Source organism: Manis pentadactyla, chromosome 3, assembly GCF_030020395.1.
Source record: "Manis pentadactyla isolate mManPen7 chromosome 3, mManPen7.hap1, whole genome shotgun sequence".
NCBI lineage: Eukaryota > Metazoa > Chordata > Mammalia > Pholidota > Manidae > Manis > Manis pentadactyla.
In genome coordinates, this window is record NC_080021.1 from 194770568 (window position 1) to 194786771 (window position 16204).

The 16204-nt window shown below is 38.2% G+C and overlaps 1 protein-coding gene and 1 pseudogene across 1 annotated transcript; both read left to right on the forward strand.

The window, feature by feature from the left end:
* Positions 1 to 1217: 1217 nt before the first annotated feature.
* LOC118921481 (olfactory receptor 13D1-like) lies at positions 1218 to 2671 on the forward strand (annotated as a pseudogene).
* An 11619-nt stretch (positions 2672 to 14290) lies between these two features.
* On the forward strand, positions 14291 to 15663 carry LOC118921482 (olfactory receptor 13D1). Its single transcript, XM_036903267.2, has one exon. It carries the CDS (start codon positions 14713 to 14715, stop codon positions 15661 to 15663), a length of 951 nt encoding a protein of 316 aa, XP_036759162.2. The 5' UTR covers positions 14291 to 14712.
* The last annotated feature ends 541 nt before the right edge of the window (positions 15664 to 16204 follow it).

Genomic DNA, 16204 nt, shown 5'->3' on the forward strand with positions numbered 1-16204 from the left:
TTTTGAATCATGTGACCCAATGACATGGGAGATGAACATTATTAATTATGTATCCTCCTCTATGTTTTTACCAAGAATGAGTATTGTGTTTTTCAAATTCTTTTTGGCATCTTGATGGATGTTCCATGTGTTTGTTTTATTTCATTGCTTATTTGTTTAGTATATTATATTGACAGATTTTCAAATACTAATTTGGAATTTCATGAAATCTTCAAATAAATTATATTACTTTGGTATACAGTGTGGACACATGATATTTATGATTCTTGCACATATATGCACTACTAATATTGACTCATAGTATTCTCTCCTTGATAATTTGGGATAACAGGCAACTTTAGTTTGATAAAATGTTTTTGTAAAATATTCCATAGTTTTTTCATATTGAAACATGTTATACAGCACAGAAATTGTTTCTTGGAAGTATAAAATACCCACCAAGCATTCTGCATCCAGCATCCATTCTGAGAAACCAATTTTCACAATGGGATCCCTACTACCTATCACAATATATATGGCATAGTTTGAATTAAATGAAGGAAGGAAGGATTCCATGAGAAATGTAACTACAGAGTGTTGTGCCAGTGCATAAAAGTCTCCTCATAACAAGACATGAGAAAGTTTTTCCAAAATGGTAATACTCTGCTTAAGAAAAGAGCATTTACAAATGCACAAGAAGAAAGAATTTAGTACTAAAGGGAGAAAGAACTTCAACATGATCAATGCAGAACATTTGGGGCATCAGTACTGGCGCCAGAATTTCTACATTAGAGGGACGTAGGGGTACTAATGTGCTTGGAGGAGGAACTAGCAGACTTCCTGAAGGTGTGCTGTATAGCAAGTATGTTGCTTTACACTGACGATATTTCTCTATTAGAATTTTTTTGTGGAGTTGCTGATGAGGAGCTCAGGGAAACAAAATCTCCCTCGACACTATCATTGGAGAAGAAATGGCATAAAATGGGAAAAATGTAACTGAAGAGGATCAAATAGGCCTACATGATGGGTTGATTCAGTGTTTTTGTGAAGTTATTTTTTTCCATTTTCTCTTCTTGTGACCAAGATTCCTCGGTCACCTGGAATCTTTTTGAAGAGAAAGAGAGAGAGCCATTCTTCCTTCATCTTTGTATGAATATGTAAGTATACATTTACTATTACTATATTACAGAAAGTAAATTAATTATATATCATATATATGCCATGTTGGAGCCATCTACTGTTCTAGGTACCTAACAGAATTTGCCTCGTTTAATTCTAACGACAACTTGACAAATAAATATTGCTTTTTCCCAATATACTATGAGCTATCTAAGACTCAGAAAAACTTGGCAACTTACCAAACTTACTCACAACTTTGGTACTAGATGGTACTAGGTTTCTATCATCTTTTAATAGAGACCAGATTCATCAGAAAACAGCCTTAATTTTAAAATTTTCTTTAATAATGACATCCCTATGTATCCACATTTGAAAGTAATTTCTCCTAAATCTAAATTAACCCTTCCCAGAAATCTTGGAGCATTAGTAGTCTTGACTAGGCTGCTGTGTAGTCCTTGAATTTCTCAAAGCCTTGCTTCCATCATCAATGAAATTAGTATAATATCCCTAACCTTTCTGATCCTTAGGGATGCTCCAAGAATTGGAAGTGAAGGTGTGTTGAAAATCTACATTATAAATGTATTCTCCTGACTCTTGTCCTTTTCTAAGCCCTGAAGGTGACATGAACACAGAGATGGGGAATTAATCTGTGGTGACTGAATTCTTTCTGGTGGGACTCTCCCAATACCCAGAGCTCCAGCATTTTCTGTTTGTGCTCTGCCTCATCATGTACCTGATAATCCTCCTTGGAAACGGTCTCCTCATTATCATCAGCATACTGGATTCTCGCCTCCACACCCCCATGTACTTCTTTCTCGGAAACCTCTCATTCTTGGACATCTGTTACACATCGTCATCCATTCCTCCAATGCTTGTTATATTTGTATCTGACAGAAAATCCATCTCCTTCACTGGCTGTGCTCTGCAGATGGTTGCCTCTCTTGGTTTGGGCTCCACTGAGTGCGTCCTCCTGGCTGTGATGGCCTATGATCGGTATGTGGCCATCTGCAACCCACTGAGGTACCCCATCATCATGAACAGGGTGCTGTATGTGCACATGGCTGCATGGTCTTGGACCATAGGCTGTCTGAACTCCTTAGTGCAAACAGTCCTGACAATGATATTGCCTTTCTGTGGTAATAATGTCATTGATCATATTACCTGTGAGATCTTGGCCCTTCTTAAACTCATCTGCTCAGATATCACCATTAATGTGCTTATCATGACACTTGCAGGTATTGTTTTACTGGTGATTCCTCTGCTGTTAATTTTCATCTCCTATATTTTCATAATCTCTTCCATCCTTAGAATTAGTTCTGCTGAGGGAAGAAAAAAAGCCTTTTCTACCTGTTCGGCCCACATGACTGTGGTAATCTTATTCTACGGTTCAGCCGTTTTTATGTACATGAAGCCCAAGTCAAAGGACACAAACACCTCTGATGAGATTATTGCACTGTCTTATGGAGTGGTAACCCCAATGTTAAACCCCATCATCTACAGCCTGAGGAATAAGGAGGTGAAAGAAGCTGTGAAGAAAGTTCTGAGCAGACACCTGACTTTACTGAAAACATGAAAGACCCTGAGGCATCTTCAACAGAACAGATGTTGTCTTTTGTGTTCAAAGATAATATTGCAAAACTACTGTTAGGACAGCTTTTATGTTCACGAAACCAAGTATGAGATTCCTATTCTTTCAGCATAGTATGCTTATGTAAATTTTCTAAATAGTGCCTTATCTGCTAGGCTTCCTGCTCTACGCAACTTTGTCAATTGTTCCCATCAAGGTTATGATGCTGTTCAAGATTCCTCTCTCTCCCTCTTTCTGTATCCTTTCTCTTTTCCTACTTCCCCTCTTTTCCCTCTGGTCTCCCCTCTCCTCTCACCTCTCTCCTCTCTCCTCTATATATTTCCTTTCTCCTCCTTCCTTCTCTCTTCCTTGTCTCCTTTCAGTGTCCTTGAATTGTATCTATTGTTTTTGTTATGCAGCATCCCTGTACAATACTGCTAAACAATTTGCAGAGCTGCGGAATACATAGAAAATGAATGCATATTTTTCTTTTGAGGAACCAACTTTATCCCCATCAGTCATGTTGTACAGCATAGGACTGACCCACCCTTCTGGATATAGGGGTAAGCACTGAAATAAGCCTAGTAGGTAAGAAAGTAAGTAAATAAATAAATAAACAAATACTTTTTAAGCTGTATATTCCTCTACTGATTGGCATAGTGCAGCAAATAATAACATGAGTCAGGCTAATTAGACTCAACCCCAGCAGTGCTGACACTGGGGCACTCTTTCTGCAATGATCTCTCAACTGGTAGAATGGAAACCCTGAGCTCCTACCAGTCATCTTTTCCAATAAACAGGAGAGTCTAACTGTGGGTAAAATTGTAGCATTTCCAGAATATCTCACCTGGCCTTAGTGCATTTGCATATCCTCAGAGAAGTTCATCTCCATATCAATGGGTAATTACCTAGGCAACCAAGGGCTTATCTGAACCTGAGAGGTTAAGGGGAGATGCTTGCTTGCTTGCTTCTGCCAGAGCAGGAGAGAGAGATGGCCTCGGACTGCAGTATTTAAGCAATAAACGGATGTTAAACCTTATTTCTCTTTTTGATTGATTTCAGTTTTAGAGGTATTTTGTCTGGGATTTCTTCTCCCCAGACTTACATCTGGCATTACTCGGCAGGATCCCTTTGAACCCAAAATCTGTCATAATGGGTGCGACCTTTGGGAGGGTTGCCCCTATAAATGGTGGGGAGATACCCAGAAGACCCCTGTGGATGGTGGGTAGGCCCCAGTGGATGCAGCAGCAGAGGGTGCAGCTTCACCTGTTATTATCAGCATCCTATAGGTTATTGCCCAGCCCCAGCTGTGGGGCTTCAAATTTTGGAACTCCTAGTGGGAAATTGGTCTAGGGTAAAGTGCCTCTTAGAGGCGTAGGGCCTTCCCCAGAACTGGAGAAGGGTGGAAACACCAGAAGCTGTAGAGTTAGCCCTCTGTGAGTTGGAAGACTGCTTGGAGACCTTAAGGGGCCAAGTAGCGGCTGGCATTGTACACTCCCTTTTCATCAAGATAGTGGAAAATGTTATACAGGAGTAAAAGAGGATTATCAAGAGAGTAAGCAAGGAGAGAGAGGGACTTAGGAGGGAGAGAGACACACTTTAGCATCACTTGGAGGAGCTGGGTAATAACCTATAGGATGCTGTTAAAGAAGAGAGACAGTTACTGAAAAGGCAGGTCACACTCCTAGAAGATTGCTTATTAGCCAGGAGGGGGTAAGCGGCAGGAAAAGTCACGTTGCAGGAGGCTGTGGGGCAGGGGGAGGAAAGAGTGGTGCCTTCAGCCCTGGAGATGGTGGAGGATCCATTGGTAGAGGAGCCAGAGGGAGAAGAGGTATGCCATGACTTGTGTGGACACGGCTAAGGGACTATTGGTTGCTTTTCCTGCATGTTGTGCAGATCAGAAAACCACCAAGAGGGGCCTGGAGTGTCTCTTTGCAGCCTATGGCCGGCCGCAGGTGATTGAGAGCGATCAAGGCACCCCCTTTACTGGACATGTGTTACAAGGATGGGTGCAGCAATTAGGAATAAAGTGGAAATTTCATATACCATATAATCCTACCAGGGCAAGCATGATAGAGTGGTACAAAGGTTTGTTGTCAATCTGGCCTGAAGTCAGACACCAAGTCTATGGGGCTGGTCAGTTTAACCTATGGACAGTGTTGCAGCATTTGAATGAGAAGCCACGTAAAGGAGCTCTGATCCCTGTGGATTTGCTCACACACCTTGCTGCCTCTCCTATACAATTGTAGGCCCAAACCAAAGAAGAGTTATTGAAGCCAGGATATGGCCAGCAGAGGAACATCCTGCTGCCAGCCCCTACTACATTAAACCCTAGAGACACCACTGAATGGACGTGCCCCTGGACATTTTGACACATGGACCAATGATGGCTGGCCCTTCTGGTGCCTTGGGGGAAAGGTGTGGAAGGTGGCCTCATGTGTATTCCTGGAGTAACAGCTGAGTGGCCCCCAAAGATCACAGTAGCATACCCAAAACGTCCAGGAGGTAAGAGCATCTCACAGGGAAGTTTTGTTTTATCTTTATGGCCAGTGCATGTACCTCCCGTAGCCCTGTCTATTCATCCATCTGTAACTCCCACAGGCAGGGGGGTGAAAGTCTGGTATACTAGACCAGGATGAGATCCCATTCCTGCCACTGTTTTATCATAGGACCACTCTCTTGCATGTATCCTACCTGATGGACAAGATTTGCCTATGCTGATGTCATTAAAACATGTATTTTATCGCCCTTAAGGTTATTTTCTCCTACAGTCCTTGTGGCCTGAATGCACCCTCTGGCTGCAGCTGCCACATGATGATTGCTCTGAACCCTCAGCTACTGCCTGCCTATGGAATGGACGAGCTATGGACTTAATCTGCATAAAACTTTGAACCTAGCTGAATCCTCCTGCTTGAGGATTATCATGATTTGATTGCTGTTGCTATTGTTATGACATTAGTCTGGTCACAATGCTCCAGTTTTCTCACCCAAGGACCATTGTGGAAGAGGGGGAATGAGTAGATTGTAAGGTGAGATTTCTGGAGGGGTGGCCTGTGGGTAAAACTGTAATATTTCCAGAATATCTCGCCTGGCGTTAGTGCATTTGCATATCCTCAGGGGTGAAGAGAAGTTCATCTCCATATCCTGAAGCAGGATAGAGAGATGGCCCCTGCAGTTTGTAAGCAATAAATGGATTTTAAACTTTATTTCTCCTTTGACTGATTTCAATTTTAGAGGTGTTTTGTCCCGGGATTTTTTCTCTCCAGACTTACACTAACAGAGAAGGAAAATAGAGCTGAGACACAGGAGGTGCTTGATGATGTCATTTTAACTCCTGAAACTGGATTTGACTAAGCTCAGACTCATCTCTCTACATTTTGTCTACATGATTTAAACTAGCATTTTTTGCAAATTTATTTAGATTTTACCACTTACAGCCACATAAATCCTAATTAATACATCCCCTTGCTTTACATCCCCTCCACCTGCTCATATTTTTGAAGTCAAAAATATATATAAGGTATTTTATCAAAGTGTTTCCAATTTCTCTAGTCTTTAATAACTAGATTAATAACTTTAAAGTTTTTCTCTTTAATAACTAAATTTAATTAATATATCCTCTATTCTACGTAACATCAAATATTCCAGTGGTCTCTTCAGTTATTTCTGAGGAGCATTTATATGTTCCCAACATTTTGTTCTCATAATTTGCTACAATCTGATATTATGGGCTTCTTTATCCTTATCTGTACTTCAATCAATATATTGATGCTTTGATTCACTGCAGTTTGCTTTTTTATAAAATACTTTTAATTTGTTAATAGATATTGTCATTTGGCAGCATTCAGCCATATGACTCTTTTACATATTAATACACACCACCAGCAATCCGCCTGGTTAAGCAGAATTACCTAGAAATCTGTTGCATATCTGATCTTGTTCACTCTGCGCACCAAAACCATGACTACAATAAGTCAGGCATTGTCTACCTAATCCAGCTAAACAAAGCTACAAACCCTGGACTATACACAACTCAAACTTTGACAAAAATTGAAAAATAAAGAATACATTTATCTATAGGCTAATGAGTCATATGTGTTTATCCACCCTTATGTGCTGTTCTAACAGATATTTCAAATATACCACGTTTGAAACAGAATTCATTCAATTATAGGTTAGAAATAGATTATGAGAAAAATTCCAAGATATTTAAAACTGAATGACAATAAAATGGTTACCAAAATCAAAGTATTAAATGACATAAAAGAAAACCTCAGTAAAATGAAACTGTTTTCTTCAAAGTATGAAATTTTAAATCAATATATTAATTTGCCAAATTTCAAAAATTCAATGTAATTTCAAACAATGAAATGAGAATTTTTTTTTTATGTTTTTTAATTTGATCCTGAAACTCATGGAAGAGTAAAAAGCCAAGAAGGAGCCAAGACAATGCTGTAGAATAAGAATTTCATATTCACTACAGCAGATATCAAGACCAATCCTAAAGCTACAGGGCATCAGATAGAACACTTTGGAACAGGGAAAGACAAATATGTTAAAGGAACTGAGTAGAGAATCTAGAAATAAAATGAGCATTGAAAGTATACATATGTCCTGAATTAACTGGTATTTGATATAAAGTGGAATTACTAATCGGGAGAAAATGGATGACCTATTAAATAACTGAAGGGCAATTGGCTGTTCCTGTTTTAAAATTATGTGTTCAATATCCTCATTTCATGGGTTAATTATTATAGGTAAATAATAGCATTTATAAAGCTTAAGTCTCCTTGTCAAAATGAATGATTCCCTAATTCCAGCCTATATAATTGTGAACATGCTAAAAGAACATACATGTGGAGGGAATTAAAATACTAAAACCTAAAATTTACTAATAAGAACTAGACGGTGAAGGGAAACTCTGTTTTCCAACATTGTCATCACTTTCAAAACACCAAAAAAAGTAGAAACTTGCCAAGAATTCAACAAGAAACTCTCGTTTCCACTTGTTATGAGTTCACCACCACACCTATTTATTACATAAAAAAAGACATGTATTATAACTGCCTAAATAAACAACATGAGAAATACAATAAATTCTTAATTTTAAAAAACAAATTATAAAACAGGAAATGCGATGTGCTGTCAAGTTTTCACTCTATTTAATATATGCACGAATATAATAAAAATATCAATGGCTACCTCTGAAATTGAGGCTAACGTTCACTTTATCCAATAGGCTTCTCTGATTTTCCCAAATTTTCTCAATGAAAATATATAATTTCTATAATCAGGGAAAATTAATTCAAATAAGAAGCAGCTTTTTCAGAAGGTGTAATTTAGAACTTCCAGACATCATTTCTAATCTATTTAAAAGCTTTTCCTAATACAGCAAGATTTAAATGTTCAACTTTAAATCACTTCTGGGATTTCAGAGTCTCTCAGATGAAAACAAAGGAGCATTTAAATTGGTGTCAGAGCCGCTGGCGTGCCCTCTGGAAATGTTTAGGGCCCAGAGGTGAGAGTACTCATATGGCAGATTGATTTAGTACTGATACAAATTTATATAACATGACTTTCTACTGGGATGAAAGCTTTTTTATTTTTATTTTTTGCCCCCTCATCACTACAAGCAGTCACCTCACATTATAGGACACCCACCTGTGGGTTCTAAGAGCATGACTGTAGCTCAAGGAGAAGAGACCTAAGATTCAAACTCATCTAAGGAGGAATAGCTGCAGAAACTTCGTATGTAGACAGAAAAAGCTGGTGAAACACTGGTGAAAGGGAATGCTGAATAAAAATCTCCAAGCTTGCATCTAAAATAGCTTTCTTGTTCTGAAGACAGTAGTCTCAATAAACCATGTTATCTATGTTAAGAGGAGATGTGATGATTCTTCACTGATGCTTACATGAGGAAGATGAGCACAGTTGGGAAGAGTTATTTTGAGAAAGGAGAGAAGATATGGTAATTAGGAATTCTGAATGGTTTATTCTAGGTGAAAATATTTAAATAAAACAGTGAAAAATCATGGGAAAGGAGGATTTACATTTTGGCATTATCTGTTTCTCTTTTCCATAGAAAAATCGAATGCCAGCCTAGGAGTGCAGACTAAACTAACATGTATTGTGCACTCCCTCAGTACCAAGATAATTCAGGTTATACTAATCCTCACGTCAACCCTGCAAAATGAGTACTGTTACCACATTGTACACCGTGTCCATGGTAAGTGTCCTGCTCAAGGTTTGTACAGCAACGAGGCCACAGGGCCCACACTGAGCTGTAGGTTCTCCGACTCCAGGACAACTGCTCTTTCAATTATAATATAGTACCTGTCCATGAAGATACCTTACTAGCAATAAGAACAAACGCTGAAGCACAAACAGTAGGCTTCCATGCTACAGCCCAAGAAATAATTTACAATACGCAGGGTAGCATGATCTAATCAATCTCAGAAGTGAGATTCCTGTTCATACAGAGGCTCCTACAAGATGGTGAAAAAAAATTCAGAATGGTTCTCAACACCACTTAGAAAAGGGAGACAACGACCTATTCTAAATTCCCCAGTACTACTCATCATCACGTCCTTTTAGAGCTCCTACAAAGTCACTTACTCGAACAAGCATTCGGGATGGTCGGCCAGAGATGTTATATTGTGAAGAACAAGAGTGCTTTATAAACAGTAAGAAAAGCCAGATGAAGAAGGACATGGGGTGCAATATTCAGTGCCGAATATTTCCTCTTGTGGAAATCTTCCATGGTGAGTGCCATGCTCTGCTTCAGAATGTGCCCTGGGTTAAATCAGGGAGTCTGCGTGAGTACCTGGGCTTTACAAGAAGCTACTGCTCTGTCCTGTTGGTAAACATGGGGAGAAGGGTGACTGCTTCGTGATCACACTCCCAAGCAGAGGTTGCTGCTTTCTTCCCACAGGTGATGCCCAATGGTGAGGAACAATGTAAGGACCGAGCCTTGGAGAGAGAACAACTAACCTAAAGAAGGACAAATAATTTTACCTTTTTATGGAAGAAAGAGAAAAGGTAACAGGAGCTCCTGCTGTTTGTCCAGGATCCCTCCTACCCATCAGGTAGCGCCTCTCTTGAACTTTTTGTGTGTGTGGTACTGTTGGATGCTTTATCCAGCATCCTATCTGCACTGCTGAGCTGGGCCACATGCAAATAGTGGGTTCTAGAATCCTTTTGCAAAAATTGAGGCTGTGTCAGTATGTCTGCTGATGGTGGATGTATCAGTGAGAGTGACTGGCTGAACTCAGATTACTAGATTGCATCAAATTAGTCCATGTAAAAATCCCCTCTCCAATTCCTCTCCATTGATTCTTTTATTTCCTACTTGGAGTTTTAGAGAAAACAGGGGCCAAAGTCCTGGACATCTTAGCTACTGTTCCATTTGCAGGAAATTTTGAAAACACTATTTCTAATTTAAGTAATCATAATATACAAATTAAGGAAAAATTATTTTGAAAGTATAAGAAATTACAAAAAATTTTAATGCTCAAAAATCCCACATTCCAGAGAAAACTACAGTTAACATTTTGGACTAGATTCTTCAGGCAATATATATATATAACATTGTGACCATTAATATTATTAGGAAACTTCCACTTTTTCAAGCATATTATATCATGAACACTGTCCCTTGTTCTTAACTCTTCACCAGGACTACCATTTGCACTGGCGATATACATGTGGTGGTATGTCTTCTCATGTGTAACAGTAACCATTATATGACAGAATTTCAGCATTCTAGAGAAAAAATTATACAAGGTTAAAGCATGATTTAAATTGTAATATATTACATACAATGTAATTTTGTGTGTGTGTTTCTATTCTATTGTTATATATTTTAGGTGAAAAATATTAAATTGTAATAGTAATGCATCTTTGAATGACCTTTAGGTAAATCTCTCCAGCATCTCACCACTGGGAATTATGTTGACCAACAGTTTAAGACAGATAATATTTCTCTTACTGATTTATCTTCCCAAATCTAGATTACTATAACTTTTCATTAAGAATGAACAGTACGTTCTGACACTGCTTTTAGGCATGTATTTTATGTTTGCTACCTACTTGTGTCATATATTATAGATTTCTAAGCAAGAATTTGAAATTCAATGCACTGAAAAAAATAAATGATATCATTTGAGTATGCAGTTTGAATGTACTCTGTATTCTCTGAATATGCATTCATAAATAGAATTGATAATAGTTTTATTCTCTATTTGGCAGTCTTGGGTAAAAGGCAATTTTAGTTTGAAAAAATAATTTGAAAAATTTTCCATATCTTTTTTGCATTGGAACATGCTATAGAGCACATCAATGATTTATTTCTGAAATGTATGAAATAACTACCATAAGAATTTCATATACAGTGTCCATTTTAAAAGTCTGGTACTCCCAATGACACCCCTATTACATGTCACAGTATATATGGCATAGTATGTGTTGAATAAAAGAATAAATGAAGAATGTTAAGAGAGTATACAGCACATAGCAGGGACACCCAACTTAGACCAGGAGTTAAGAAGTTAACCTAGAAAAGACAATATCTAGTTGGGAGAAGCCTTTCCAGTGTAAGAAAACAGCATGAACAAATGAATAAAGAAACACTGCAGTATTTTATGAACACTAAACAAAATTCAGCACGGTCATTTCAGAGCATTGAGGCTATCAGTAACAGCTTCAGAATTTCTCATTAGAGGGACTTAGGAGTGACATTGTGCTTGGAGGAGTGGCTAGAGGACCTGTCATGAGGTTATCAGGTAGAAAGCAAATTGTCATGGATTAGTTGCTTTTAGTGAAGTTCCTGTTTTGCTGTTATTCACCCTGGATTCTGGATAAATATCCATTTTTGAACACAGAGAAAGACAGCCATTCCTCTTTCATTACTTTCTCCTCAACAACCCTACTGCCAGGATACAAGTTTTAAGTTTTATGCTTTTTTTTTAACAGTAAAAAATGGCTCCTTCTACTCTTCTTATGCTACCTTCCCTCACTCTCTCTTTCTCTTCCTTCACAACAAATATCTTCAAACAATTTAGACCTTCTGAATTAACTGCCTGGGGGACACTCTCTAACAGGAAGAAAAATGATAATGAAGGGAAGGGACAGGAGATACAGGCCCTCTATGACACGCCAAGGAGTAAGCCTCTCATCCATGTCTTCAAACTCCCTAGATACACAAAAGTCAAAGAAAATGTGTGCTCTTTGAGAGAACATATATGTTCAGCATGAAATATTTTCATTCTACCTACACAACCCAGTGAACATAGCTATGACAGTGGTAGTATAATAAAATATAACATATAGTCCTTTATATAATAAGTCTATAAATATGTTTGGGCATCTTCACAAAATAAACATGAAACAATCGAAGTACAGTTGAGTGTTTAATGATGTAGAATAAAGTTATAAGTAAACAGATCTTGGCAAAAAATGAGTTACACGGGAAAAGGCAGGCAAAGCAAGATTTAGGGCATTTAAACATCCTGAAGTGTATACAGATTTGCAGAATAAAGATGAAAGCTAGAAGACTTCAAGTGTGTGATTGGTATAGACAATGTGATGGTAAGGATTCTCATATCATATTCTTGATTATCTGATTTTCATAATTGCAAAATTGCTTGCTACATATAAAAAACTATGAACATCACACTCAAAAGACATTAGAGAAAAGAAACTCTGATCTAGCCTTCAGAGTTCTCTATCATATCACTTAACACCAGAAATAACACAAGCAAGTGATGCTTGCCATTTCAGTTTAACACAGCAGAGAACATTTTTTTAAATAGTCTTCTCTTTCTTGGAATGGGTGTAGGAATCTGTGAGAGATTGTCTAGTCAAGTGGTTAAGAGCACTAACTTCAGAACTAGACAACTGGATATTGGATTCTGCCTTTAGCATATTATCTGTGACCTTGGAAATGTTAAACTTTTGTCTCTTGTTTCCTTCCCTGAAAAGTGTGAGCAAGAAATGCTATCAAGAGTTGCACTGAAGATACTAAATGATGTAATAATATCCAACGAACTTACAACAATGTAATGTGCTTACAACAAAGTGCTCAGTAACAATTAGCCATTATCAGTCCAGTCATATATCAGTCTCATGACCAAAAACTAAAATAATATGGAAGATCTGGATATTTATAAAAACATAGTAAATAAAAAATTGAGAGTATGAATGAGTAAGTACTTATAAAGTAGTAAGACCTGGCCAGGAAAAATGCAAAATATGTGTATCAGAGAAAAGTAGCAAAGAAAGAATAGAGAAAATAGAGGACTGGAAGATTACAAACATTAGGGAGAAAGACACAACTGTGACTTATACTAAACGAGGGCAGATTCCAGGTCCTCACTCCCATCCAGGGGTTATCTATCCAGTTTATAGTCTGGAACAGGGTATTTCTTGTTTCAGAAAATGTTCACAGTCCATCAGTAATTGTCCTAAACTTTAATCCCTTTGCCCTAAAACTAAAAAAAATTTTTAAAAAGCACAAAAGCAATTTTTTCCTTCTGAATCAGTCTGGTAGACTTAGAAGTTACAATTTATTAACTTTATGAATACATATTCTTTTTACTTAAAATTTTTTTTGGTGTCATTAATACACAATTACATGAGCAAAACTGTGGTTACTCGATTCCCCCATTGTCAAGTTCCCACCACATACTCCATTACAGTCACTGCCCATCAGCGTAGTAAGATGCTAGAGAGTCACTACTTGTCTTCTCTGTGTTATACTGCCTTCCCTGTGCGCCCCCCTACATTATGTGTGCTAATTGTAGTGCCCCTTATTCCCCTTACCCCTCCCTTCCCACCCACTCTCCACAGTCCCTTTCCCTTTGGTAACTGTTAGTCCATTCTTGGGTTCTGTGAGTCTGCTGCTGTTTTGTTCCTTCACTTTTTTCTTTGTTCTTATACTCCACAGATGAGTGAAATCATTTGATACTTGTCTTTTTCCGCCTGGCTTATTTCACTGAGCATAATACCCTCTAGCTCCATCCATGTTATTGCGAATGGTAGGATTTGTTTCCTTCTTATGGCTGAATAATACCCCATTGTTTATATATACCACCTCTTCTTTATCCATTCATCTACTGATGGGCACTTAGGTTGCTTCCATATCTTGGCTATTATAAATAGTGCTGTGATAAACATAGGGGTGCATATGCCTTTTTCAAACTGGGCTCCTGCATTCTTAGGGCATATTCCCAGGAGTGGAATTCCTGGTTCAAATGGTATTTCCATTTTGAGTGTTTTGAGGAACCTCCATACTGCTTACCACAATGGTTGAAATAATTTACATTCCCACCAGCAGTGTAGGGGGGTTCCGCTTTCTCCATACCATCACCATCATTTGTTGTTGCTTGTCTTTTGGATGGTGGCCATCCAATTTTTATGAATATATATTTACTATCTTTAGATTACATTATATATTTTAATATAATGAATTCCATTATATTATGTATAATTTTAGATGACATGTTGGAACTACCTAATTGCCTGTCACTTAATAGGTATTATCTAATTTAATTCTCACAACAAAGTGCCAAAAAGTTACTGTTTCCTCTTCTCCCCACTCTACTATCTGAGATAAGTAGATGAGTTAGCTGAGATTCAAGAAAGTCCAGTAACTTTAAAAAGTCATACAGAGGTTAAGTGACATTGTTCTGAATATATTTTAAATTAGACACAACTTTATTAAAATGCAGCAGTATTTTAAAATAATCATTAATAAGGAGATTCTTAGTTATCCACTTTGGAAGGGAGTTTGTTCCTAGATTTTATTTCATTAGGAGCCTGGAACCTTCCAGAACAATTCACAGGCTTGCTGCTATGTGAGCCTCAGTAGTGGTGATCTCTCAGTGCCTGTTTCACTATTAATAAAATTAACATAATATCCCTCTCCTTACTGATATCAGAAGCTGTTCTAAGAATACAATAAAATTATAGAAGTGAAAGTGATTTGGCAACTCTACATCAACAATTCAAATTGTCCTGATTCTTGTCTTTTTCTAAGCCCTGAAGGTGACATGAACACAGAGATGGGGAATTACTCTGTGGTGACTGAATTCTTTCTGGTGGGACTCTCCCAATACCCAGAGCTCCAGCATTTTCTGTTTGTGCTCTGCCTCATCATGTACCTGATAATCCTCCTTGGAAACGGTCTCCTCATTATCATCAGCATACTGGATTCTCGCCTCCACACCCCCATGTACTTCTTTCTCGGAAACCTCTCATTCTTGGACATCTGTTACACATCATCATCCATTCCTCCAGTGCTTGTTATATTTGTATCTGACAGAAAATCCATCTCCTTCACTGGCTGTGCTCTGCAGATGGTTGCCTCTCTTGGTTTGGGCTCCACTGAGTGCGTCCTCCTGGCTGTGATGGCCTATGATCGGTATGTGGCCATCTGCAACCCACTGAGGTACCCCATCATCATGAACAGGGTGCTGTATGTGCACATGGCTGCATGGTCTTGGACCATAGGCTGTCTGAACTCCTTAGTGCAAACAGTCCTGACAATGATATTGCCTTTCTGTGGTAATAATGTCATTGATCATATTACCTGTGAGATCTTGGCCCTTCTTAAACTCATCTGCTCAGATATCACCATTAATGTGCTTATCATGACACTTGCAGGTATTGTTTTACTGGTGATTCCTCTGCTGTTAATTTTCATCTCCTATATTTTCATAATCTCTTCCATCCTTAGAATTAGTTCTGCTGAGGGAAGAAAAAAAGCCTTTTCTACCTGTTCGGCCCACATGACTGTGGTAATCTTATTCTACGGTTCAGCCGTTTTTATGTACATGAAGCCCAAGTCAAAGGACACAAACACCTCTGATGAGATCATTGCACTGTCTTATGGAGTGGTAACCCCAATGTTAAACCCCATCATCTACAGCCTGAGGAATAAGGAGGTGAAAGAAGCTGTGAAGAAAGTTCTGAGCAGACACCTGACTTTACTGAAAACATGAAAGACCCTAAAGCATATGATAATCTTCCATGAGGGAACAGATGTTGCCTTTTTTGTTCAAAGATAATATTGCAAAACTAGTGTTAGGACAGCTTTTATGTTCACAAAGCCAAATATGGGACTCCCATTTTTTCAGCATAGAAAGCTTATGTAAATTTTCTTAATAGTGCCTTATCTGCTGGGTTTCCAGCTTTAAGGAACTCTGCTGATTGCTCCCATGAAGGTCATGATACTGTTTATCAAGATTAATCAATCTCTCTTCCTTTCTCTTTTCTTACTTCCCCTCTCCTTTCTCCTGTTATACCCTCTCCTCTCTCCTCTGTTTATTTCCTTTTCCTCCTTACTTCTATCTTCCTTGTCTCATTTCTCAGTCTCTTTGAGGTGGTATCTCTTGCTTTTGTTATGCAGCATCCATGCACAATATTGCTAAACAATTTGTAGACCTGCACAATATGTAGAATATGAATGTATATTTTTCTTTTGAGGACCAACAGTCACCCGTGCTCAGTCCATGTTGTACAGCATGGGACTGACCCAGCCTC

Coding starts and splice junctions, on each gene's coding strand:
- LOC118921482 (XM_036903267.2), top strand. CDS start 14,713: ATGAACACAGAGATGGGGAATTACTCTGTGGTGACTGAATTCTTTCTG.